Source organism: Macrobrachium nipponense, chromosome 13 (assembly GCF_015104395.2).
Source record: "Macrobrachium nipponense isolate FS-2020 chromosome 13, ASM1510439v2, whole genome shotgun sequence".
Lineage (NCBI taxonomy): Eukaryota > Metazoa > Arthropoda > Malacostraca > Decapoda > Palaemonidae > Macrobrachium > Macrobrachium nipponense.
Window position 1 is genome coordinate 54,631,605 of NC_087206.1, and position 22,500 is coordinate 54,654,104.

Consider the following 22,500-nt stretch of genomic DNA (forward strand, 5'->3'; position numbering starts at 1 on the left):
AACCTTCAGTCTCTTCAGAAACATAATCCATAGGCCTGATTGCCTTTCCTCTGACTGCCACCAATCGGTTAGAGGGTCTAGTGGCCCCTGATCTAATTAAAATGAAAGAAATAATTGATTGGTAACTTAACCTATCTTGACATCCACAGCGGACTGGCAACTCTGCAGCTAAATCAAGTAATCAAAACTAAAGCTAAAAACTAAACTCAGAGATACAAAAATAGTCTTTATATCCCCAAAGGAAGTAACATGAAAACCAAGCAAAATTAATTTAAAAATTCCAAAACTATGAAACATAACTACTCCTCTAATAGTCATCTTGATTAAGAAAATGTCACACACTATCCTCATTTGTCAAAAACCCATCAGTATTTTCCTAAACAAAATTGTCAATGAGAGAATTCATTTTCTGTAGTGACAAACCGAATCCATCTGTAAAAGAAACCACAATCATCACAAATAAAATAAAAAAAAGAATGGGTAAATATTCAATAAAAATAATAAGTTCATTCCTCGCACTTCAGCTCCTTTCAGAGTATCTAAGAAATTCACAAGGTTTGGTTTTTTGGTTCAAAGTTCTTAACTTTCTCGATGGATCTTCTAGGGTCTCCTTCAGGCTTTTCTCACTGATAATGATTTAAGCGTCTACTGTCTAAAATGCACAATTTCTCACTCACTCTCTGATGTCACAATCATATGACTTCCGACCAACCAGGTCAAATTGCGCACCCGCGCCCCCCCCCGCCGATGAGACTTGATAATGTTTTGCTTTTGTCCCCAACAACCTGAGGAATTTGCTAATGTTTTAAAGTTTTCCCAAAGCACTTGCAACTGTCTTTCTACATATTCCAATCTGTTGGCAACAAGGGCAGTTGAATATGGCATGATGCTAGTAACCTCTTTTTTAAAGAAAACCGGAATCACGTATCCTTCTCGTCCCATCTTTTTTCTAGAATTTAAAAAGACATATATTGAAAAGGTATACACACACACACACATATATGTATATATATATATAGTATATATATATACCATCATCATATATATATATATATATATATATATGTGTGTGTGAGAGAGGTTCCAGTCATTTTGGTTTGAAGTTGTAAGCTCCATGACGTTCTCCACCTTGTCTGCACCCAACCAAAATGTATAACTATCACTCTTGACATTATTCACTCTTGAGATGAACGAAGCCCGACGGGATTTACGAGAACGTACCTAAATCACAGCGCCTCTCCCAAAAAGCGAAACCTCTCTCCTTCTCCCAGGTGCGTTTTAAAGTAAATGTTTTTGTCACAGATTATAATTAAGCCGAAATATAGATTGACTTTACTTTTGCAGGAAATACAATTGAGTGAGTTTACGGAAATTTAAGTTTACGGAAATTTGAAACAGCGTATACAATCGATTCGTTGTTCTTCAAGTAGTAAAGGAATAAATCTAAGTATATTTCAGAGTGGAAATACTAAAGTGTTTTAGTTTTGAACCAGGTTTCATCGTTTTTATTTTCATTTAAACGTTCTTTAATTTTGGTTTCATTTCCATTTATTCGCTTGCATCTTAACATCTAGTGAAGTGCGCGTACAACCAGCGTCCTTAACAATGGTTCACAATGGTGCACTACGGTGCACGGAGGATGACAATAGCGCCGGACTTCAAACACAGCTTCTCTGACAATCACTTCCTGGGAGAGTATTCCAGATCTCTTTTATTCGTAATGAATAGAATGTGTTCCTTTGATTTCTTCCTCGCCCCCTTTTTTCCAAGGCTCCCGAAGGAGTAGAATTGAGAACTACTTAGATGTCATAATGGAGGAACAGTGCAATTTCATTTTATAGTAGAAGAAATGGTTTTACTAGCATCAAATGCCAATGCCTTTATAGAGGGCATCTGCAGTTTTTCTATGCAGAAAAGCAAATTACCCAGCTCGTTGGGAAACAGAGAGAGAGAGAGAGAGAGAGAGAGAGAGAGAGGAGAGAGAGAGAGAGATTTTTTAGTAAGCATTCCATAAACGCTTGGTACATGGGCTAGGGTGATGGTTGTGTGTCAAGCTGTCAGGGCCAGTAGTAAACGGGTAGATGGAAGGGTTGAGCAGTTTTGTTACGTAAAGTTGAGATTCAGAGAGCTTGAAAGCTGTTTTCCCTGCTCTTTCTTTGGCATAGCTTATTACCATTAACACACACACACACACACACACACACACACATATATATATATATATATATATATATATATATATATATATATATAATGATCATATACACATTTCCGTGATTCATATACATATATCGAGCTACAATGTCCTTTAATATCTAATTCGCTCTTACCTCGGAATTAATATATTTTCATATATGCTTACCGAAGGGGAATTTTTCTCGATAATAGATTTGCCTGGACCAGGGCGCGAACCTATGGATCCTTTCAAACCCGGTGGTGTAGTAGGAAAAGCTTCACTGACGTTCCTGGGTTTGAAAGGATCCATAGGTTCGCGCCCTGGTCCAGGCAAATCTATTATCGAGAGAAAAAAAAATTCCCCTTCGGTTAAGCATATATGAAAATATATATATATATACATATATATATATACAATATATATATATATATATATATACTATATAAATATGTATATATAGATAATATATATAATTTCTAGATATATATAATATATATAATATATATTATATGCATAGAGATCACGATACCTGAATAAACAGGAGAAAGTGCTTGGTCCTGGCTGCCGGCCCGTCATTTTTCCGTGTTGGTATTCGCCTGTTTATATATATATATAATATATATAGTATATATAATAATGAATTAATATTATATATATTAATCTTATATATATGATATAATATATATATGTAATATAGATATAATAATTATTATAGTTAATATTAATATAATACATATGTGTGTGGTTGTTTGTGTTCTGTGTGTGTGGATGTGTGTGTTTGTATGGTGGTTGCATATATATATATTATATATATATAATATATATATATTATATATATTATATATATTTATTATAAATATATAAAAATAATATATATAAATATTATATATATATATATATATATAATATATATATTATATATATAATAATAATATATGCATTCATACATCTATCAAGTTTTGGCCCAGAAAGTGAGGAACTTTTGAGATTTCATTTCGAAAAATGTCTGCTCGTTTAGCAGCGTAAAGCATGAAATGTTGTAGCGGGTTTACTTACAGCCTTTTTGGGAACTGACTAGTTCGCCATATTGCAGCATATAAACTCAGTCGAAATAAATAACCAGAACACTTCAATTTCGTCATTGCAATATATGATATAGTCGATCCATGAATCGCGAAACTTATCATTCTATTTATGGACCTTAAATGAAGCAGGTTTTCGTAAACCTAATGAATGACACTCATTCTTTACAGTACAGTAATGATAACTATAGTAGTTTCACATCAGCCGTGCATTTGATGTCTAGGCCAGTCCCTTACGACGCTCCTGATTGGAACATACATCCTGCCTATGTGAACTCTCGAGAGAGACTGAGAGTTTCCAGCCCTGTGATTGGCTTATCGACAGCCAATCAGGAGTGTCTTAAGGGACTGGCCTATACATCGGATGCACGGTTGATGTGAATCTAATATAGTAACTTCTCAGACTTTTCTAGCTTATTTTCATTTGCATTTCAACGCCGATAATTTAGATAAGTTTGAGTATTAACAGGAAACTCGTACATTTGATTAACTTTATTCTTTCACGAGTTAAGGTTTTAAAACTTGAGTATTATGTTTCCCAACAGACTTTATTCTATAACTTGTTTTTTGCTCTTGTTCTCGTGCCCTAACACATGCACGCCATTTCCTTCAATTCTTGAACGATAATGAAACTAAGACTAAGTGAACATGGATGCTATGGGTTTATGTATGAATACATATCGCTAATTCAGATGCTTTTTCGCACAGACAGTAACGTACACATTAAAATGGTCAAATCAGTTTGAATGTGGAGATTGCCACTGTAAAAGAAGATGGGGTGATTTTGCTGCCTAAGTTTTTTCACTTGTTGACTCTTCGAGGGAATTTGGAAAAACAAAATATAAATCCTGGGAAATGCGTTTGAATTCGTATTAGAAAAATGGATTACCATAAATATTGCATTTAAGATTGCATGACTACTTCGTTATTCATTTGTCATGAATACTTAAGCATGAACATGTGCGCAGTTCATTACATAAGCACTTAATCCAGCGTATTAAAACATGTAACGTGTACTTTTGATTTCTTGAGAGACTGTGAAAGCTACCGCATTTCTAATGAAGATCATTACATTTCAAATAGCTGAAAAATAAATAACAGAAGAGTTGTCAACCCTGCGGTTTACGATAGTATTAGAGTAACCGGTGGGTTATGAACTATACAGGGGCTCCACGAAATGTTGCCTGGACTGTGGCTTGTTTGGGCTTTAGAGTTTGTCAAACATTCTAAATTATTCATACATAAAGTATACGATTTAAATGTGTAAATGAGTACATTGATTGTGATTTAAAAAATGAAAATAGATACAAGTAAGCTATAGAGTAATAAGTGAAATCTCCGTAAACTTCGGTAATGTGGGGTGCCATGGTAAACGATTAAGTTTTTCCTCCACCTCTTTAGAATTCATCTTTGGTACTTGTTGCAGCTGAGGGCAAACAAGAAATGCATCCTGACTTCTCCGTCCCTCGCCCTACCTGGCCTCTGTTCACCCTCTTCTCTGTATGAATTAGAGGTCCCCACGGTCACATCTACCAAGAGCTATTAGGTTAAGTCGCAGCATTACAGTGTATTAGCGTGATATATCCTGACCTAATCAGATCTTATGGTACTCTCCACTTCATCGCTTTTACTCCGCTGATGTTTTCATCTGCTCTTTGTCCGCTTTTGCGTTAATACTCTCTGGATACGTTACAGGCTCTTCTTCACTTTTTTTTCTTTTTTTTTCGATCTGTGAACTTCTCATACTTTTATATACTTTTATTTCACTCTTCACTTCACTCACACACACACACACACACACACACACACACACACACACACACACACACACACACACACACATATATATATATATATATATATATATATATATATATATACTGGTGTACTGTAAACTTCATATGATTGTTGTTGTTTTTTATGATTAAGCTGGCTTTATGCCATCATAGGTTCTTGCTCATATATAGTACCCCGTAATCATGTGGTTAAATCATTGAAGCTCGTTCAGGCGTTTGCTTCATCATATGTTAGTTCCTGGTCGTTTTATGTAAATGACAGATATGAAAAGAAAGTTTTTCAGATTTATTATACGTAAGTGGTCCTTTGCAACTGACTATTTCAAACAACTTGTTATGTAAGCTGAATAAACTAATTGAAAAATAGAAAAAGATCCTCCCTGTTGCTCCGATATTTTCTTACCTGGAAGAGTATATGGGGACACTCTTGTCCCTTGAACAGTCTAGATTAATTTTATTTGAAACTTACTCCGGAGCTGCAACATCGTCCTGATGATATGTGACCGAAAAACTCAAAGCTGAAATGTGAAAACTTGCTTCATTGAAAGCGATCGTTAGGCAGTATTCACGGTTGGTACTTACGTTATATCATCGATCGTGCCATTTCTAACATTCTATTGCTTGTGTTAGATGTAATATAATCATGCACTCCTTGGATCATCTGCTGTACCGTGGAACCTTCATGGATGCTCCTTGAATTTATGAAAGCTGCTCTTGCTTTTTGACAACCTTTTTCTGAATAACAGAGAATAGTAAAGATAGTGGTTGCCTACTTGAGAGCTTTTTCAGTAAGCTGTCCTCACAGGAAATTGAGATTGTGAAACGTTGCTTCCCTGAAATGGATGATGTTTTGTTTTTGGAAACGCAATGAGTATCCTGAATCTAGTTTTGTCGATTACGAAAGATATTTTTTTGTTCATTCTTCTTAGATGGGAACTCTTCCACGGGACGTCCTCGAAATGGCCACGAGTAATAGTAAAGTCTTCATAAACCCTGCACTACTGCTTTCATGTAAAATTATGTTTATCCCGCTATATCAACTATTTGATTAAAATGACAAGTATATAGTGTTACACTTATTCGTTCACTGAAGTTTTCGCTCACTGCGTTCGTAGATTATGCCAAACAATTCAACTAGTTACCTACTCTTCATTAATATTCTGAAGAATTGTCGAAAATTTTAACATATTTCACCGTAGTACCAAGTGCTAACAAAAGTCCAAACTGCTTTTCAGTTTTAATGGTATTGGATTTTATGATAAAAAAATTTTGATAACTAGTCTCTATGTTAGTGTATACAGCAATTTTTTTATCTATTTAAAAAAAAAGGAGTAAAACTCGGGCTATATTTGTAATTCAAGATCGCTTCTTTGTCAACATCTCTCCTTTCCTCCTTCCTTTCTGGCTTGGAGCTTTAGACTAAGCCTGTTTCCGCCAATCAAGGAAAAACTGATGGTGAGGAAGGTTATGACTGAAGGTATTTGAACTGTCGGTTCTTGTTAGTTTAACTTGTGGGCCATGTTTGCATTTCGGTAGTTCCTGCACGCATCGGTGGTCTTTCTCATATGTCAGAAATTCAGTTCTTTTTTCTTTGGTTGCTGTTTCGTAGGTCAGCTGCATGAGAAAGACATTTGCTCAGTTTTCTATTGCTTTGACTCTTAAATGTATGAGCTTAACTTACATGCACAAGTGAAAATTACCTTAAATTTATATTTTTCTTGCAAAAGTATTTACATTTGGTTTTCGTTCAGTTTGACATACTGAAAGAAACGTTTAGAATCACGAACGAAATATGGAAGGTAAAGATAATAAAGGGGAAACCACATTATTGCCAATTTCTGCAATCTGTATCAAAAAAGCTGCAGTCAGCTTTCTTTGCAATCTAGAAAAATAGATATATAAGGTCTTGTTCCGACTTTTTCTTGTTGTTGCGAAATTAAACACTTTTATTTTCTTGCTACTTAAACAGATACCTCGAGATTTCAATTATGCATTTAGTGATGAAGCCTGGATGGATATATATATATATAGATATATATATATATATATATATATATATATATAATATATATATATATATATGTATACATACATACATACATATATATATATATATATATATATATATATATATATATATATATCAGTACCTGAATTTATTTAATGTAGTTATATATATACCAATGAATCTGGCGGCTATTCATAGCCCTAATCGCGATTTATATATATATATATATATATATATATATATATATATATATATATATATATATATATATATATATATGTATATATATATATATATATATATATATATATATATATATATATGTATGGATTTCCTTTTGAATAATGCGTTTGCAATCACCCAACAGTCGTGAATATGAAATGAGGAAATTATCATTTCAAGATAGTCTCTCTCTCTCCTCTCTCTCTCTCTCTCTCTCTCTCTCTCTCTCTCTCTCCTCCCAAAAATATGAGACTGATTGAGAGTGGCGGAGAGTATCGGTCACTTGTACGGAACCATTGGCAGCTTAAAGTTGTTGTGTTTGAAGGTGCCTGCTCTACCAGACTTAGCATCTTCGTTCCCTTCCACCAATTTTTCCTCCTCCTCCTCCTCCTCTTCTTTACTTCTCTCATGTCTACTCATCATCCTCCTTGTAACTAAACATCCTCTCTCGTCCTGCCTTATTCTCATCCTCCTCCTCCTCCTCCTCCTCCTCCTCCTCCTCCTCCTCCTCCTCCTTATCATCATCATCCCTCTTTCTTCTATGTGCATCCTTTAGCGAGGCATCTTACCACGAAACCCTTCACGTCCTGCGTACGACACCACCTACCACCCTCTGTGGCTTTGTCATGCCCTTAGGAGAATCCTTTCCATCTCCTGGCCGGATTTCGTGCTCTCTCAGGCTCTCTTTTGCTCTATGGGTGCCCCTCGGAGGCCGCTTCATCTTTTGATCTGTACATAAACTACATCGAGTGGGAGCAGATAGTCCAAGATTGTTACTGATCCCGAATCACATCTTTATTGGTCATATTGTGTGTGTGTGTATGTGTGTGTTCTTATATACATGTATGTATGTGTGAGTGTGTGTGTGTGTGTGTGTGTGTGTGTGTGTGTGTGTGTGTGTGTTTGGAAACTTTCTTTGTTTTCAAATAAAACCGTGATCGTAGCTACTAACTTTTATCTCTGACAATTTTCACGATTTGAAATTGGACTTCTGTTGCTTCAGTGAAGTTTTGAATTTCAGTGAGTGTGATATGAAAAGAGTGATAGATAGCGTTGTATATTTCGGCATCACTGAAATCATTTCAGATATCTCGTGTCTCCATCTGTTGGTGCCTTTGAGACAACAAATAATTCATTACGGAATTTCCAGTAAAACGTTTTCGTGTCTCGTCTGAGTCTGTGTTTAAGTCATTGAAGATTAGGATAAGATCCTTTGTTCTCGATTACTAGGCTTTTCTCAATCCCATATTATCCTGGGGCGGCCTACAGACCTTTCATGATTTTGGTAACAAGAATTTGAAGTATCCTCAAAGTCTCATTCCCCGAGTTCCAAGAACATGATATGAATGTTCCTCCCGTCAATGCTGTGGAATGTGAGAAGTTGACTTCAGTGCAGAGGAAACACTCTGGTAATGGTGTCCTTTGCGCCCCAATTCTCTGCCATTCCCTTTACTCTAAGGAAACGACGGAAACACGGAAAGTCCATGTACGCCAAATTTTATAAGCGAAATATTACTCTTGTCTCTCTCTCTCTCTCTCTCTCTCTCTCTCGTTTGTTACCTTGCTTTTATTTGGGAAAAATCAGAAACAGTATCGCCAGATCTATCAGTGTTTTGTCATTCAAATTTCATATCCTTTGATATCTTCATTTTTGAGTTTCTATGAAAAACAAAACAAATGCTCCTATAGATGATTTCGATGGCTTGATTATTTTAGAGAGATGGCCATTTTAAACACCTGACACTTCAAGAAAACATTCATTGTACACATCATCACTTTTAAACAAATCCTAGAGGCTTCTTTTTGCCTGGATACCAGAACAGCGAATGCACTTTTTACACTGGTATAAGGCTCATATAAACTCCCATCCATTGAAGTGCGAGGAAGGACGTTTTATATATTCTTTTCATCGCCTGTAATGTGCTACAACGAAGCAGAGTTGCCGTTTTTTCTTCACAACAGTGGCTTTTAGCAGTGTTAACATACACAGTTTTGATTTTGAAAGAAATCGTTGTCGGAAGCGAACGTTCGTGAGCTTCAATTACGCTGTTCATCTCAGCTCGTGAAGGCAAAATTAAGAATTTTATTCCTCAGTGCCGTGGCACTGAGGGTTGCCAGATGTCACCAGACAGTCGCACTAGTAGACGAAATTCCTCAAAACGGCAACCCAGCAGCGAGGTAGTAAATCAGATTTCCAGATCAGCTCGAAAGTTTTATGTGCAAAGTAAGAAGACTTACGATCCTGAAAAGAAATAAAATTTCCCGCAGGAAGACCACGTTTAATCTACAGCGGTGTCGAATGTCAGTCTTCCGTTAATCAGACTTTGTTTGGATACAGAGCTCGAACGAGGAAACTTGGGCTGGAATTTAACGGACGGTTATCGCGACATTGATATGCAAATAATCGGGGGGATAGGGGACATTGTAGTGACCGCGGATGATCTTCCTTCCGGTCCAGAGTTTCTTCGTTTGGCTTCCGAGGCTGAAACACTGGAGTCTTTTTGGACTTCTTGGCTCTTTGACGGATCTCAAAAGCTGCAGGAGTGGAGAGTATATTGTGTAGTGGTGAGATTTAACTCTAAACTATTTCTGTATTTTGATATATATCGTAAGAAGAGAGTAACAGACTCAAATTTCTTATAGCTAGTTTTGATCCCAGCAGATGATGTACTGAACCAGTATTCGTTTTATTATTTACTTTAGTCTTTTTGCTTGCAAAAGATAAAGCAGTTCCATGCTTCTCTATTTATCTGAAAAACGTGTCTTCTCGTTGGCCAAAGAAACGCAGACTTTTATCAAAATCTATAAATTTGGTCCAGCCATCTAATGCTGCCATTTCTGAAACCTCTGCCTCCATTTGACTCAAGAAGTGTGATTGCAAGGAAGCCAGTTATTTTTCATATCATGTAGAACATAAGATTCTGTACTTTCGTGTGTGGTGTCGAAAGATTCAATACCTATTTGAGAAATGAATATTGTCTTTCTATCTTATATATATATATATATATATATATATATATATATATAATATATATATATATATATATATATGTTTGTACATACATACACTCATATCATCATATATTTATATCTATATTATATATGTTTGTACATACATACATTCATACATCCATGCATACACATTATATGATTTTCACAACTGAAATTGTTGATCACAAGTTTCCAGGAGAAATTTGTCTAATTGAACTCGTTTGTCAATCATCGTGCATTACACATGGTGTAACTGTGTCATCAAGCTGAGCAACTCTTCCAAGATGAAGAAACGTTATGTCATTCGCTAGCATTGTCGTTTAAGATGTTCTGAGGATTTTTCATAGTTTGGGAATCATTAGTTGCAAGCGTTGCCATGCTTACCTTAACGGCGATGATTTTGTAAGTCATCAAAGAAGCTCATATTTTCACGGTTATGATATTTTTTCTGCAGATATAATCATTCAGTCTCCTTTTTTTATGTTATGAATATCTATAACAGTAAATAAATGCCTTTTCTACAGGCTGATGTCATTTAAAACAAAATGCTTACCTCGCCTAAATCACCATTTTCATGCGCATAACGAATTCCTCAAGTATTCTATTTGTTCTACCCTCACCCATAAGACAATTTCACATACGTATATATTAATCCTGTTCATGTAAGGTAATTAGTCGCAAGCCCCTTTACAATTTTGAATCTCCCATATTTCTAATACTCTTCTGTTTCCCAAACAGACTCGCACTCGTTGTGAGAAGTTCAGTGAATAAAACATCTCTCTTTGTGATATGTTTATTAATTCAATCCATGTTTAGCTCTGCCATTTGCTTCCCACTTCAGATCTATCAGATATTTTAAAAGTTGTCTTATGACTGCCAAATAAGCTTGAACTTTTATTCTTATTTTCCTTCTCTCCTCTGCCTCTGAATCTCGATGTTTTCAAACTGTTTTTAAGGTTATTCTCCAGCATATCTCGGCAACTTCGGTTTTCTACGCCCCATTCAGACTTCATTTTCATTTTGTCGTTGTCAAGGCATACTTCATGCATAAGCAGTTACTTTAGATAACGTTGTTAAAGAATAATCGGTGTGCCTTGTTATTTCATGTAGTTTACAGAATTAGCTTTAAATTGTTAAGCACATTTTGAAAAAAGAAAATATATGTAGAAAAAAATAAGAAAATGCAAACCTCTTTCACTTTCTATTGGAACTTCAGATTTTACCTAACGAAAACTGGAAGAGTTATTTTTGAAGCTCTTGACATAATAACTTCGAGTATAAACTAACGGAAGAAACTACCCGAATCGATTGGTTGCAAATTTAATGCACAATACTGATTCTCTGTTGACAAGTTTAAGGTTCTCTCCCCCATATCTTCTATACTTTCAAAAACAACACTAAGACATATTCAGTTGTGTAGTTAGTGATTTGATAGATCTGTTAGAATAAATCTGTAGGTGTATAAACTTCGATATTGTTTTTTTTTTCCTTTTTTTTTAAGTTGATCTCTGGCCATTTTTACCTATCACAATCTTCACTTATTGAACGTCAAGAAAATACCAGTGATGTAACTTTCTTGTTTTCCTGTATAGGTGAAGTTTCCATGTCGTATTGACTGCGCTTATTTTTCTTCCAACATCACTCAAGGATATTTCATGGAGTTTTTTCGCTTGTGAAGACCTTCGTGTCTTAAGCATTTGATGTTTTTTTTAGGAAAACGATTACTGTTTCGATTAGCTAATATCTGTGTAACTTTATTTGACAAAGTCAGTAACGAAAATTAAAAGACAGTGTGTTTGTGTTTTTGATATTTTTTTTATGCGGCATTCGTTTTAAGCCTTTATTTTAAATACGCTTTAAGAATGATGTGCGAAGGAAATGTGATTCGTAATTCAAGATTACTAATTTAATATGTGTGCGAATTAATATAATTGTTTACATGCCTGTTTGTAAACATCTGTATGTACGAGTTAGTACATACACTGGTGCACTTATGCATATTCTTTATATATATACATATATATATATATATATATATATATATCTATATATATATATATATATATATATATATATAGATATATATATGGGATTAGTTTTGATTGTATGACAATGAAACTGTAGTCAGTGATAGAACTGTAAAGTAGATTTTTATTTTTCACATGTAAAAGGTAAATGATTAGCTAATGTGACTGGCATTTTATTACTTTAGATTTGATTATGTCATTTACTTAGACGACTTTTGAACTCTCAAATAGTGTTTGTTTGACCAGGAAACAAAACTATTTTTAACCACTTTCAGGCCCTAGCAGCTTAGCAGTTAAACCGCATATTCTACAGTTGAGTATTAATGGTACTGAGGTTCCTATTATTACTATGCATCTCAGAATATTGTTGACGTTGCCTTACATCGTAGTTGTACGAAAGGTGCGGCCTTTGTGAGCGTATCGCTGCCTGACGTAAGAGGTGATTTACATAGCAGAAATTTATTGCGCAGAATTATTATTTGCTTTTGAACTAATGCTGACTAAACGTACCGCGTTAACAAGAGCTCGTTTTGACTGTTAATTCATTAGAAAATGCAGATTTTGTACCCTGTAGTCCTGAAATTTCTCATTAACAACATTAATTTTTAAAAATCATCTGTGGCTTCTGGAAGCAGACCAATGGTTCTTAGTCTTGAATGTTTCCACTTTATGCTAGTTATATGACATATATTTCGTATTGAATTTCAATATTAATTCGAGTTTCATCTTTTTATTGCCAAGAGAACACAGCCCTTTCATCAGGTGGCGATTTCCCATGAAAAGAACGCACCCAAACCTTGTGTCTTTTTCAGGTGTAGAGAATGGCCTCTTCGTTCGCCCAAACCAGGTTGTCCTTGTAGATCATTTTGTAGCTCTGTAGATACATTTTGAACAAAGTTACATTCCACGTGTATTTTTCACATCCATGTTTTCCATTTGAGAATAGTCGTTTTGACCAACATTTTTTTCTAATGATATGGCGTGGTAAATTCGAACTTGCAGTATGGTAATCTTGTGCCCGTATGCAATAAAGGATCAAATTTGGGTTAAATTTCAGTTTGTCACTTCTGATCTCTTTCTACCTCTCTCAGAATTATTCCATAACTTTGTCATTTCAATTTTATTTATTTACAATTGGCTAATGTTGATTAAGCAAAATATGTTTTTTCTTTATTATTCTTGTTTGTAAAGATTTTTCACATTATTTTCATTCATGTCACTCTGTCCACAGTATTTATCCAAACAAAAATGATATTCTCAACTTTCCGGATAATTCTCAAATGCTCTTTATCGCATCTCTGAGATGAGTTGCGGGTTTTCTCACAAACCGGATCTAAGAACCTTCTCTTCAATGACAAAACTTCAGCTCTCGATCGCTTGAATAGTATTGGCTACCGTAATGCTTTCATTATATAGCGCCGACTGATATTTTTTAGTTTATACTGAAAGGCCCTAAAGACATCATCATAAATGGATTTTTAATTCAGAGAGATTCTTTTTTATAGTACATTCCTAGATCTCTTTATTGCATACAATGGTATATGTTTAGTGCGCTATTGAGCATGTCTGACCTTTTCCTAATGTTATTTTGACATTTTTATGACCTCATATGAAACTTTCCCTTTTTTGTGCCATATTTTTCAAAGGTCATTGGATATCTCGAAAGCACTCATTAAAATACTTGTCGTAGCTCATAATGTATTTAATGTTGTATATTGTATTTCTTGTGGTGTTCTTATAATCTGACTTAAGAAGTTTGGTTTGTCTTAGTTGAGTAATGGAACTTTATCTTTTGGAGACTTTTATTTCAGTATTTGGAATAAAGTATTACACTGTAGGACTTTATATTGTTATGTTAGTATCATGATTATTATCTTCAAGAATATTTCATTTGACATGGGGTCATTAATTTAATTTCATTAATGAGACTAGCTATTCAATAACGATTTAATCAAAGATCCAATTGCTCTAAATGAGAATTATTGATGAATAAATTGTGCACATTTTTTCTTGCTTTCATTAGGGCTTATTTTTACCTTGCTATACTTGGACAAAGAGCATTATGAAAGGATTGTATTCAATGATGATATTGGTATTGTCAGAAGAATTACCTGTGACCACTGAGTTTATCATGTTTTTCACCTATCAGCTTTTGAAAAGAACTGGTAAATTTGTTGATAAGTATACAATAGATGTAGATATCACAGATCTTATAATCAGACTAATTACTTTTTTGTATGAATAAATGTAGAAGGTGTCAGACGGAAAAGGAAACATTCATATCATCTTTTATCTTTGAAAAATACGAAGAAATGTCAGCAATGGAAGCAAATTTGCTTCTTCTGCAACTGATTTTGTGATTTCGACATTTTGCATCAACCAAAATAATCTCACACTTCATTTACACAAAAACGTTGGCAGGTGAATGTTCTTTTTTTCCGTTGCACACTTTCTATAGAAGCCATTCTTTTCTCCCGGATAAATTCTGGGATCTAATGATTTTATTTGTTCATTTGTCTCCTCTTCTCCGTAAACGTGACGAGAACCTCTTTTTCTTTTTCAGCCTCGTCAAATGAGAAGGACAGTCTTTCAAAAGGTTAGAAAGGAATTGTTTTTCTGTCATGTATGTATTTACCATTAACATTAGTGTAGACAAATATCGTACTGATGTTAGCTAAAACTACTGTAGGTGTAGCATATGCAAAGGTGTTAGATACTATATCAATACACCTCTACCATATTAACTCAATTTAAAGGTACATTAAGCATTTTGGAGAAGAGCCATATTGTGCATTCGTGAACAAGGGGAAACCAACCCCGCCGGTATTGGCCAGTGGCCTTTGTTCGTTGTGCATTGTACTCTGCATTAAGAATGGATTTGTGCATGCTTTGATAATATGATGGGGCTGATATATGTGCACATAATGTATTCATTGCGTTTAACATGCTAGTTATGCACATGTATGTATACATAATACATACAATATTTTGCGAATATCTTCGTTGTAGTATTCGTTCTTGGGATTGGAGAAAAAGCCTGGGTGGTCGTTCAGGGTGATTTGTTTCTTCTATTCATGTAAGTATAAGCCTCTGATTTTATGGAAACCTTGTTCTTCCTATTTATGCCTTTTCAGAATTGCAGGAATGTTTTCTCGTTTTGATTAATAATAATAATAATAATAATAATAATAATAATAATAATAATAATAATAATAATACTAATATAATAATAATGCTCTTGTTCAAATAATAATAATAATAGATAATAATAATAATAATAATAATAATAATAATAATAATAATAATATAATAATAATATGCTCTGCTCAATAGAATGGCACCATCAGTGAAACCGAGTTTACACCAGATCCTCTCAATTCTTCCTGCTGTTCTCTCTTTTTTTCTTCTTTTTTTTTTCAAGGCTGATGTCTGTTAAGAGCTGGCCGAGCTTCATAAACTGGATGGTGGTGGAAGGCAATACTTCTGAATATAGTCACTTTTATTCTGGTAACGCATGCAGAAGTTAAGCATGTCGTGATATAACCGTAGTTTAAGGTTTCCGGCTTATGGTAACTAAAACCTCAACGTCGTTCTCGAGTGGTAGAGAATCTTCGTAGATTTCTAAGGGTGTTGTCGACGTTTCTGACCGTCTCATTGGTCTATCTTCAAGTCGGGTACGTTACTTCTGAACAGAATGGGCTCATTAGTGTGGTGGGAGGGTGAGCTGAATTTTGATTGACAGTTAGGGGATTGATGACCCTGAACAAAGAATTCTCCCAGACGATGGTTGCACTCGTCTCCGCATTTCCGCTTGCGGACGTTGGAGACAGGGTGGGTGGTACCGGGAAGGTCACTCGCGGTAGATGGAGGCAGCTTATGATTAGTCCGTTCGCTCGGTTCGGGAATATCGGTAGGCGGCATTCTGCGTGCCGTCATCGGGAGAGGGAAAGTTTCCTGCTTGGTATTATGGTAATGCTCTTTCCTAAGTAGAGCATCCAGGATGTGAATGGAATGATATAGTTCCCAAAATCAAAATTATTGATTATGCAGCAAACCATCACTGCCTTCGTCTCCTGGAAACGAAGGCAAAAGTTTTAACACCACGCAGGAAACTTTCCTTCCCCCGTCGGTGGCACAATGGATGCTGCCCATCGGTATTCCTACCTCCATCTGCAGCAGGTGACGACCCTCCGAGCACCACCCGCCCTGTCTTCAACGTCTGCACGTGAAAGACAGGTGCAACCATCAACGTCTGGGAGAAGGCTTCGCTCAGGGGCACTTATCCCCCAACAGCCAATCAAAATTCAACTCCCCTCCCACCAGTGATCTGGGACACTATATACACCTGATGAGTGATGAGCCTATTATCCAGTTTCGATCCTGTAGCCGTGTGCAGCCCGTCGTTGCTCTCACATGGATTTGCCTAATTTTCGTCCATTCATTGCCGAGCTTTGAAAAAAACATCGCGAACGATAAGTCTTTGAAAGGCCTCATCAATGAACAGAATTATCTCCAGACTTGAAAATACATTGAGGAACAGGAGTTTATGAAAGATATTATCAAGAAACAGAGCATTCCTATCGTCGGTGAAAACATGGAATTCCCAACTCATCTTCATAAACCCACCCAACTACCTGAAGAGGATAATGCATCTACAGGTTTTCTTTCGAGTCAAGAAAACTCTCATCAAAAGATGTCTGATGAGGAACATGCATCGATTGAAAACTGTTCAAGCGATGGAAACACTGAAATGACAAGCCCTGCTCCTTCTCTGTTGGAAGATGAATCCAACACTGAAGGATGGACCACTGTACGCAAGAAGAAGAAACCCTTCAGGAAAACACCAGTCCAAGAGGAAAGAGCCCCTCCCACCAAGTCTTCTACAAACAATCCCTCTCCACCTCTTCCAAAATACAGAGCCTCCTATGCTGAAGTAGCAAAACTAGAGAAAGAAAATCCAACTTTAAAAATGTTTATTCGACCAAATTTAGTGGATGATATGATTATTACCCCAAAGAGCAGAGACACTGAAGAGATTATTCAATAGTCTAAGGGCTGGAGGGTGGGGGGGTCTTTGTGCATGAGAGAGGCAGAGAGCTGCTCTTTAGATTTGATAAATATAGGGTCTTGGCTTAAAAAAAAAACTTGGGTAGACTTCTGGGAAGGTGAGCATTCTCTTGTAATAGACGTTTGAAAATTACACATTTGAATGAAATTTTCTGTACAATCGTGTCTAATGAAAATTGAGTTTTCCCTGTACCTCATGTTCTAATTTACCTAGAATGATGGTCCCAGTGTCTAGGCATACAGTTTTGGGTCCAAGAAATTCACTTATGTCATTCAAAAATCAGATAAACCAATTCCAAGGACTCAACAGCAGTTTCAAACACACAAAACATTTACTTAGTTGCAATGCATGTTTCTGAGGATGTGAACCTTGATCGCTTCATTAGTTGGAGGCAATTCATTACTTTCCTTGCTGTGGAAATACAATTAGACGGCAACTCATTCATTGCGTGAACTTGCTGTACTTGAACCAACTCTCAGACAATTTTGGCTCATGAATGTAGTGGCCCAACTCGGCCAAAAATTACTCTGGGTTTGACTTGAGAGCGGCTAGTTTTGTTCCAACTTTGCTGGTATAGTCACTTCCAGTCAAATGATGAACTGCAGGTAACAGAGAACAGCGTGAACCAAGCTGTACAATCATAGGATAATAGTTAAGAACCTTGTTGAGTCACCAACACCACATCTGACCTACAATTGCTGGAGACCATTGGCTTGAAAGGTGGAGAAATTATATAAAAGGACGATGATGACATCCCTGTCTGGTGAATGTACTACGACATGGCCAATGTTATACTTCAGGTAGTTTGCAACATGTAGAGCAATTCTTTCATCAGCTTCCTCCATTTAGAGAATTGCTGGGTAATGAGTTGCTACTTCCTATTGTTGGGCACAAGCCTTTGCCAGAAGAATACACAATTTGCTACTACGTGTGTAAAAAAATGTACAAAGGGTTCCTGTTCCTGCAAATGGAAAGGTGTCCTTTGGACTAGATTTTGTGACTGTAGCCTTCAAGAAGAAAGTCTTTGTGGGAACATATAATTCCCACAATTGAAGCTTTAAATCTATGCATATTGTGTTCAGAGAAAATTGTGCAAGTTTTTGAGAAATGTGTAAATTGGCATTTGCCGTCCATGATGCCTGATCTTTGATTACAGTGAAATTTCTATGTAATAGAATGGGACTTTGTTTCCTAATTAAAGTGTAAATTACTTGAATTCTAACAGCACAAATATGAAATTTCACACAGAACACTAGGCATAGAGCGTAAATCACCATAGAAATGTGATTCGGCAAGATTTTAATGACCAGAAATGAGTCCTTGGAATTGGTTTATCTGATTTTTGAATGACATAAGTGAATTTCTTGGACCAAACAATATTATGTCTAGACACTGGGACCATCATTCTAGGTCAATTAAAGCATGAGGTACAGGGAAAACTCAATTTTCATTAGACGCGATTGTGCAGAAAATTTCACTCAATTGTGTAATTTTCAAACGGCTGTTACAAGAGAATACCAACCTTCCCAGAAGTCTACCCAAGTTTTCTTTTAAGCGAAGACCCCATATTTATCAAATTTGAAGAGTAACTCTCTGCCAGTTTCATGCACACAGACCCCTTCCAGCCTCCCGACTACGAGAGAATACTGTTTTTCAACAGTTAAACCAAATGGAGAAAATCAGGAAAGCAGTCATCTGCAGATATCCAACCACCCTGCCTCTTGGCCCCATTCTTCACCTGCAAAATATTCTAGATGCAAAGTGATGCAGTGGAAAATCTGCTACCGACACAAGAAAAGTCATCGCCACTTTCCAAGGAGAAAATCCTAAACAAAGTCTCTTGGAATATTGGAATAATTCCCCACTGAAGCATTTGTTCCTGAGTCACTTAAATGCTACAAGTGCAACAAATTTGGACACCACAGCAGCTGCTGCACAGCCACAGAGAAGTGTGGTATATGAAGCAAACAGCATCCCACCAAACAGTGGCTTGATGCTTTCAAGATAGGAGAAACAGTTGAAAGCAAATGCCCAATCTGTTCTCTTCAGCATCATGCATGGGACAAAACGTGCAAATTTCGACTGGAAAAAATTGCTAAGTTCAAAGCAACTTCTCAACTTCTACCTCCTACAAAACCTTCACAACCTATTCCAAAACTCAATGTAGAGAATGGTGTCACCAAGAAAAAACTACAGAAAGAAGCCAAAGAAGCACTAAACAAGATAGCCAACGACAAGTCGACGACCAGAGAAATAGTACCAAGTGCTACAGAGCCTTCCCCTTCCCCTCTTTCCAATCCTAATCCCCCACCCCCTCCCCCATCATCTATCTCTAAGGTTGACAGTCCCCCTTCCCAGGCCCTTCCCTCACAACCTTCTCCTTCACCTTCTGACAGCTCAGACAGTGCCAACCGAGTTCCCAAATCAGTGAGTGAAAACTCAATAACACTTACATTCAAAGGAATAATTGTTCTCTTCGAAGTTCTAACAGGGAAACCTATAAACAGAGAAACACTGCTAAGTTGCATACAACCTCATCTCATTCCAACCTTCAAACCCAAGCACCTGCTGTTCAATCCAAATAGCAGCTGCCTCACTTAATCATCCCATCCTTTGTTCCTCTTCTACAGTAATCGAAATGAGCGATTCTGGGAAGAGTAACACCTCATCTTAGCCACTCTCAAGTGAGCAATACCCAATGGCATACAGCTATGCAGTGTATAAGCAAAATATCATCCACCCACCGCATTAACAACATTCATCACGTCCCAAGGGAACTTTGATTCACAAACTTTTTCTATTACTTAGATTTTATCCTTTCCTCCCCACGCTCTCCTGCTTACTGGAACCTGCTTCTGTGACACTTTATCTCCCACTAAATTGTTTCATTTCTGGCCGAATGAGATGTTGCAGAGAAGAATACTTCACCCATCACCAGTTACGGGCTGCTGTAAAGCAAGAGACCGTGCCAGTAAAAAGCTGGCTTAATCTTTCTGCTACTGCTGCCTATGATGTCTAGAAGCAACTCGCCCCGCTCTGAAGATAAATCGACGATAAGGTCAGCAACGTCGATAATGCCCTTAGAAAACTACGAAGATTACCACTCGAGAACAATGCCAAGGTTTTAGTTACCATCTGCTGAAACCAGAAACTCCACGGTTTATATCATCCCATGTTTAACTTCTGCCTATGTGTGCCAGAATAAAAGTGACTATAGTTGGTTCACTTAAGGTAGATTCTTCGATGAGCCCTATGCTTACGAGACGTTTGTTTGGCGGCCGCTGATTGGCTGGTACCGGGAGGTAGGCAGCTCCCAGCCAGTCAGCGGGCGCCAAACAAACGTCTCGTAGGCGTAAGGCTCACCCAAGAATCTACCTGAAGTGAACCAGCTATAGATTCAGAACCATTGCCTTTCCCCCTTCATCAAGAGTATGTACAACGGCCAGCTCTTAGCAGATATCAGCCAAGAAGAAACGAGAATAGTAAGAAAAATTGAAAGATCTTGTCAAAAACCAACTCCACTGATGCTGCCATTCTACTTAACAGAGCATGTTTAAAAGAGAATTTACTCATTTCAAATAATAATAATAATATAATAATAATAATAATAATAATAATAATAATAATAATAATAATAATAATAATAATAATAATAATAATAATAATGGGCACAATTTTCCGTGTCGAAAATGATGACAGTGGTTTCAGGTCCACAATAATATCGCATGGGCTGTTGAGCGCTTCTTCCATTTGCGTTCGTCATCGTGGAATTGTCCTGTTCAGAAGTTTACTTCGACGGATTTTTTAAATCATATTGTTCACTTGACCGAAGATGAACCTAGTACAAGGTTCGAAAGCTTTTATTATCTATTAAAGACTTTATACTTCACATGCGATATTATTGTGGACCTGCAACCAATAATAATAATAATAATAATAATAATAATAATAATAATAATAATAATAATAAAAAGAACACTGAGTACAACGGGCTGTATACCCAAGTTTAGATATTGAAGGTAAACGAAGATTAAGGAGAGATAAGAGCTTGTTTGAATAAACAGGCAGATGAAGTTGACATAGCCATGTGTTCAGGGAGTGGCATTGGTGTTAGAATATCCTATAGAATTATTTATTTAATATTCTTGAAGGAAAAGAAAAATAGAAAAATGCTCTGGGAGTACATGCGTACGTAACATCTATGGAGGAAGGTAGTCGCTACTGGCTATCCACTCCCAATTTCGATGGAATTACCATATTTGACAGCAATATACATTAAGACGGCTAAAGATTGGGCCAGTTGGTCTTTTTACAAAACACGTGTAATCGTCTGTCTGTCTACTACGTCCACACCAGACATTTCTCTAGGGAAGATTACAGGCTGATCACCTTGCAAAAGGGTGACTTATAACCCCAATACAAGGTCACCTATTCCTGTCTTTTAGCTGAAACTTTGCAACCAGATACATTTAATCCTAATCAGTCAATACATTGAATTACTTTCAAACAGCCCCAGGAACCTCCGTATCCGTTTCGAGCAGTCCCAGGCTCCTTGCATTGTGTAAAAGCTCAAACTTCTCACACATGTTTTATTTACCACACTTGATTTCCATATCTTTTGTGCTGTCAGTCTTCCTCCATTGTTTATCCCCGATAATTCTTTTTGCTGACTGCATCATTTCACATTTCAAACTCCTTCCAGGGTACATTTAGCTACGTCATAACTCTTTAGAACAGGGGTAAGGACAACTATTTTCATGCCGAGGTGGCCAGTTTATATATACCCTCAGCAATAAATCTTGATCAGACCATTCAGAGCATACAAGATAACGTTTTGAAAACCGAAGTTTTTATAATGAAAGTTAACCGTATGTTACACTTTATAGACGTGGGTAAAAGCTTTGGTATAAAATTGGGAAAGACAAATATTTGTTGTTTTCATTCTAAACCAGTCTTTTTAAGGAGAAGGTCATAAGAGATGCCAGAGAATGGAGAGAGATGGAGGGCAGATTTGCAGGATAAGAATTAGCGTCGTGAATGAAATAAAGTGGCTGATATTTGCCGCTGATTTAATGTTAGTTTCTAAAACAGTCTACTAAAACTTATATAGGCGCATATGATAGAATCAAA

General features: G+C 36.4%; 1 protein-coding gene across 1 annotated transcript in view; it reads left to right on the forward strand.

Moving 5' to 3' along the window:
* Positions 1 to 22,500, forward strand: part of LOC135225790 (mucin-2-like) — a 332,803-nt gene that overhangs the window by 122,251 nt on the left and 188,052 nt on the right. The window contains 2 exon segments of the mRNA XM_064265270.1: positions 12,578 to 12,628; positions 14,866 to 14,898. Of these exon segments, the coding sequence (XP_064121340.1) occupies positions 12,578 to 12,628; positions 14,866 to 14,898 (84 nt within the window).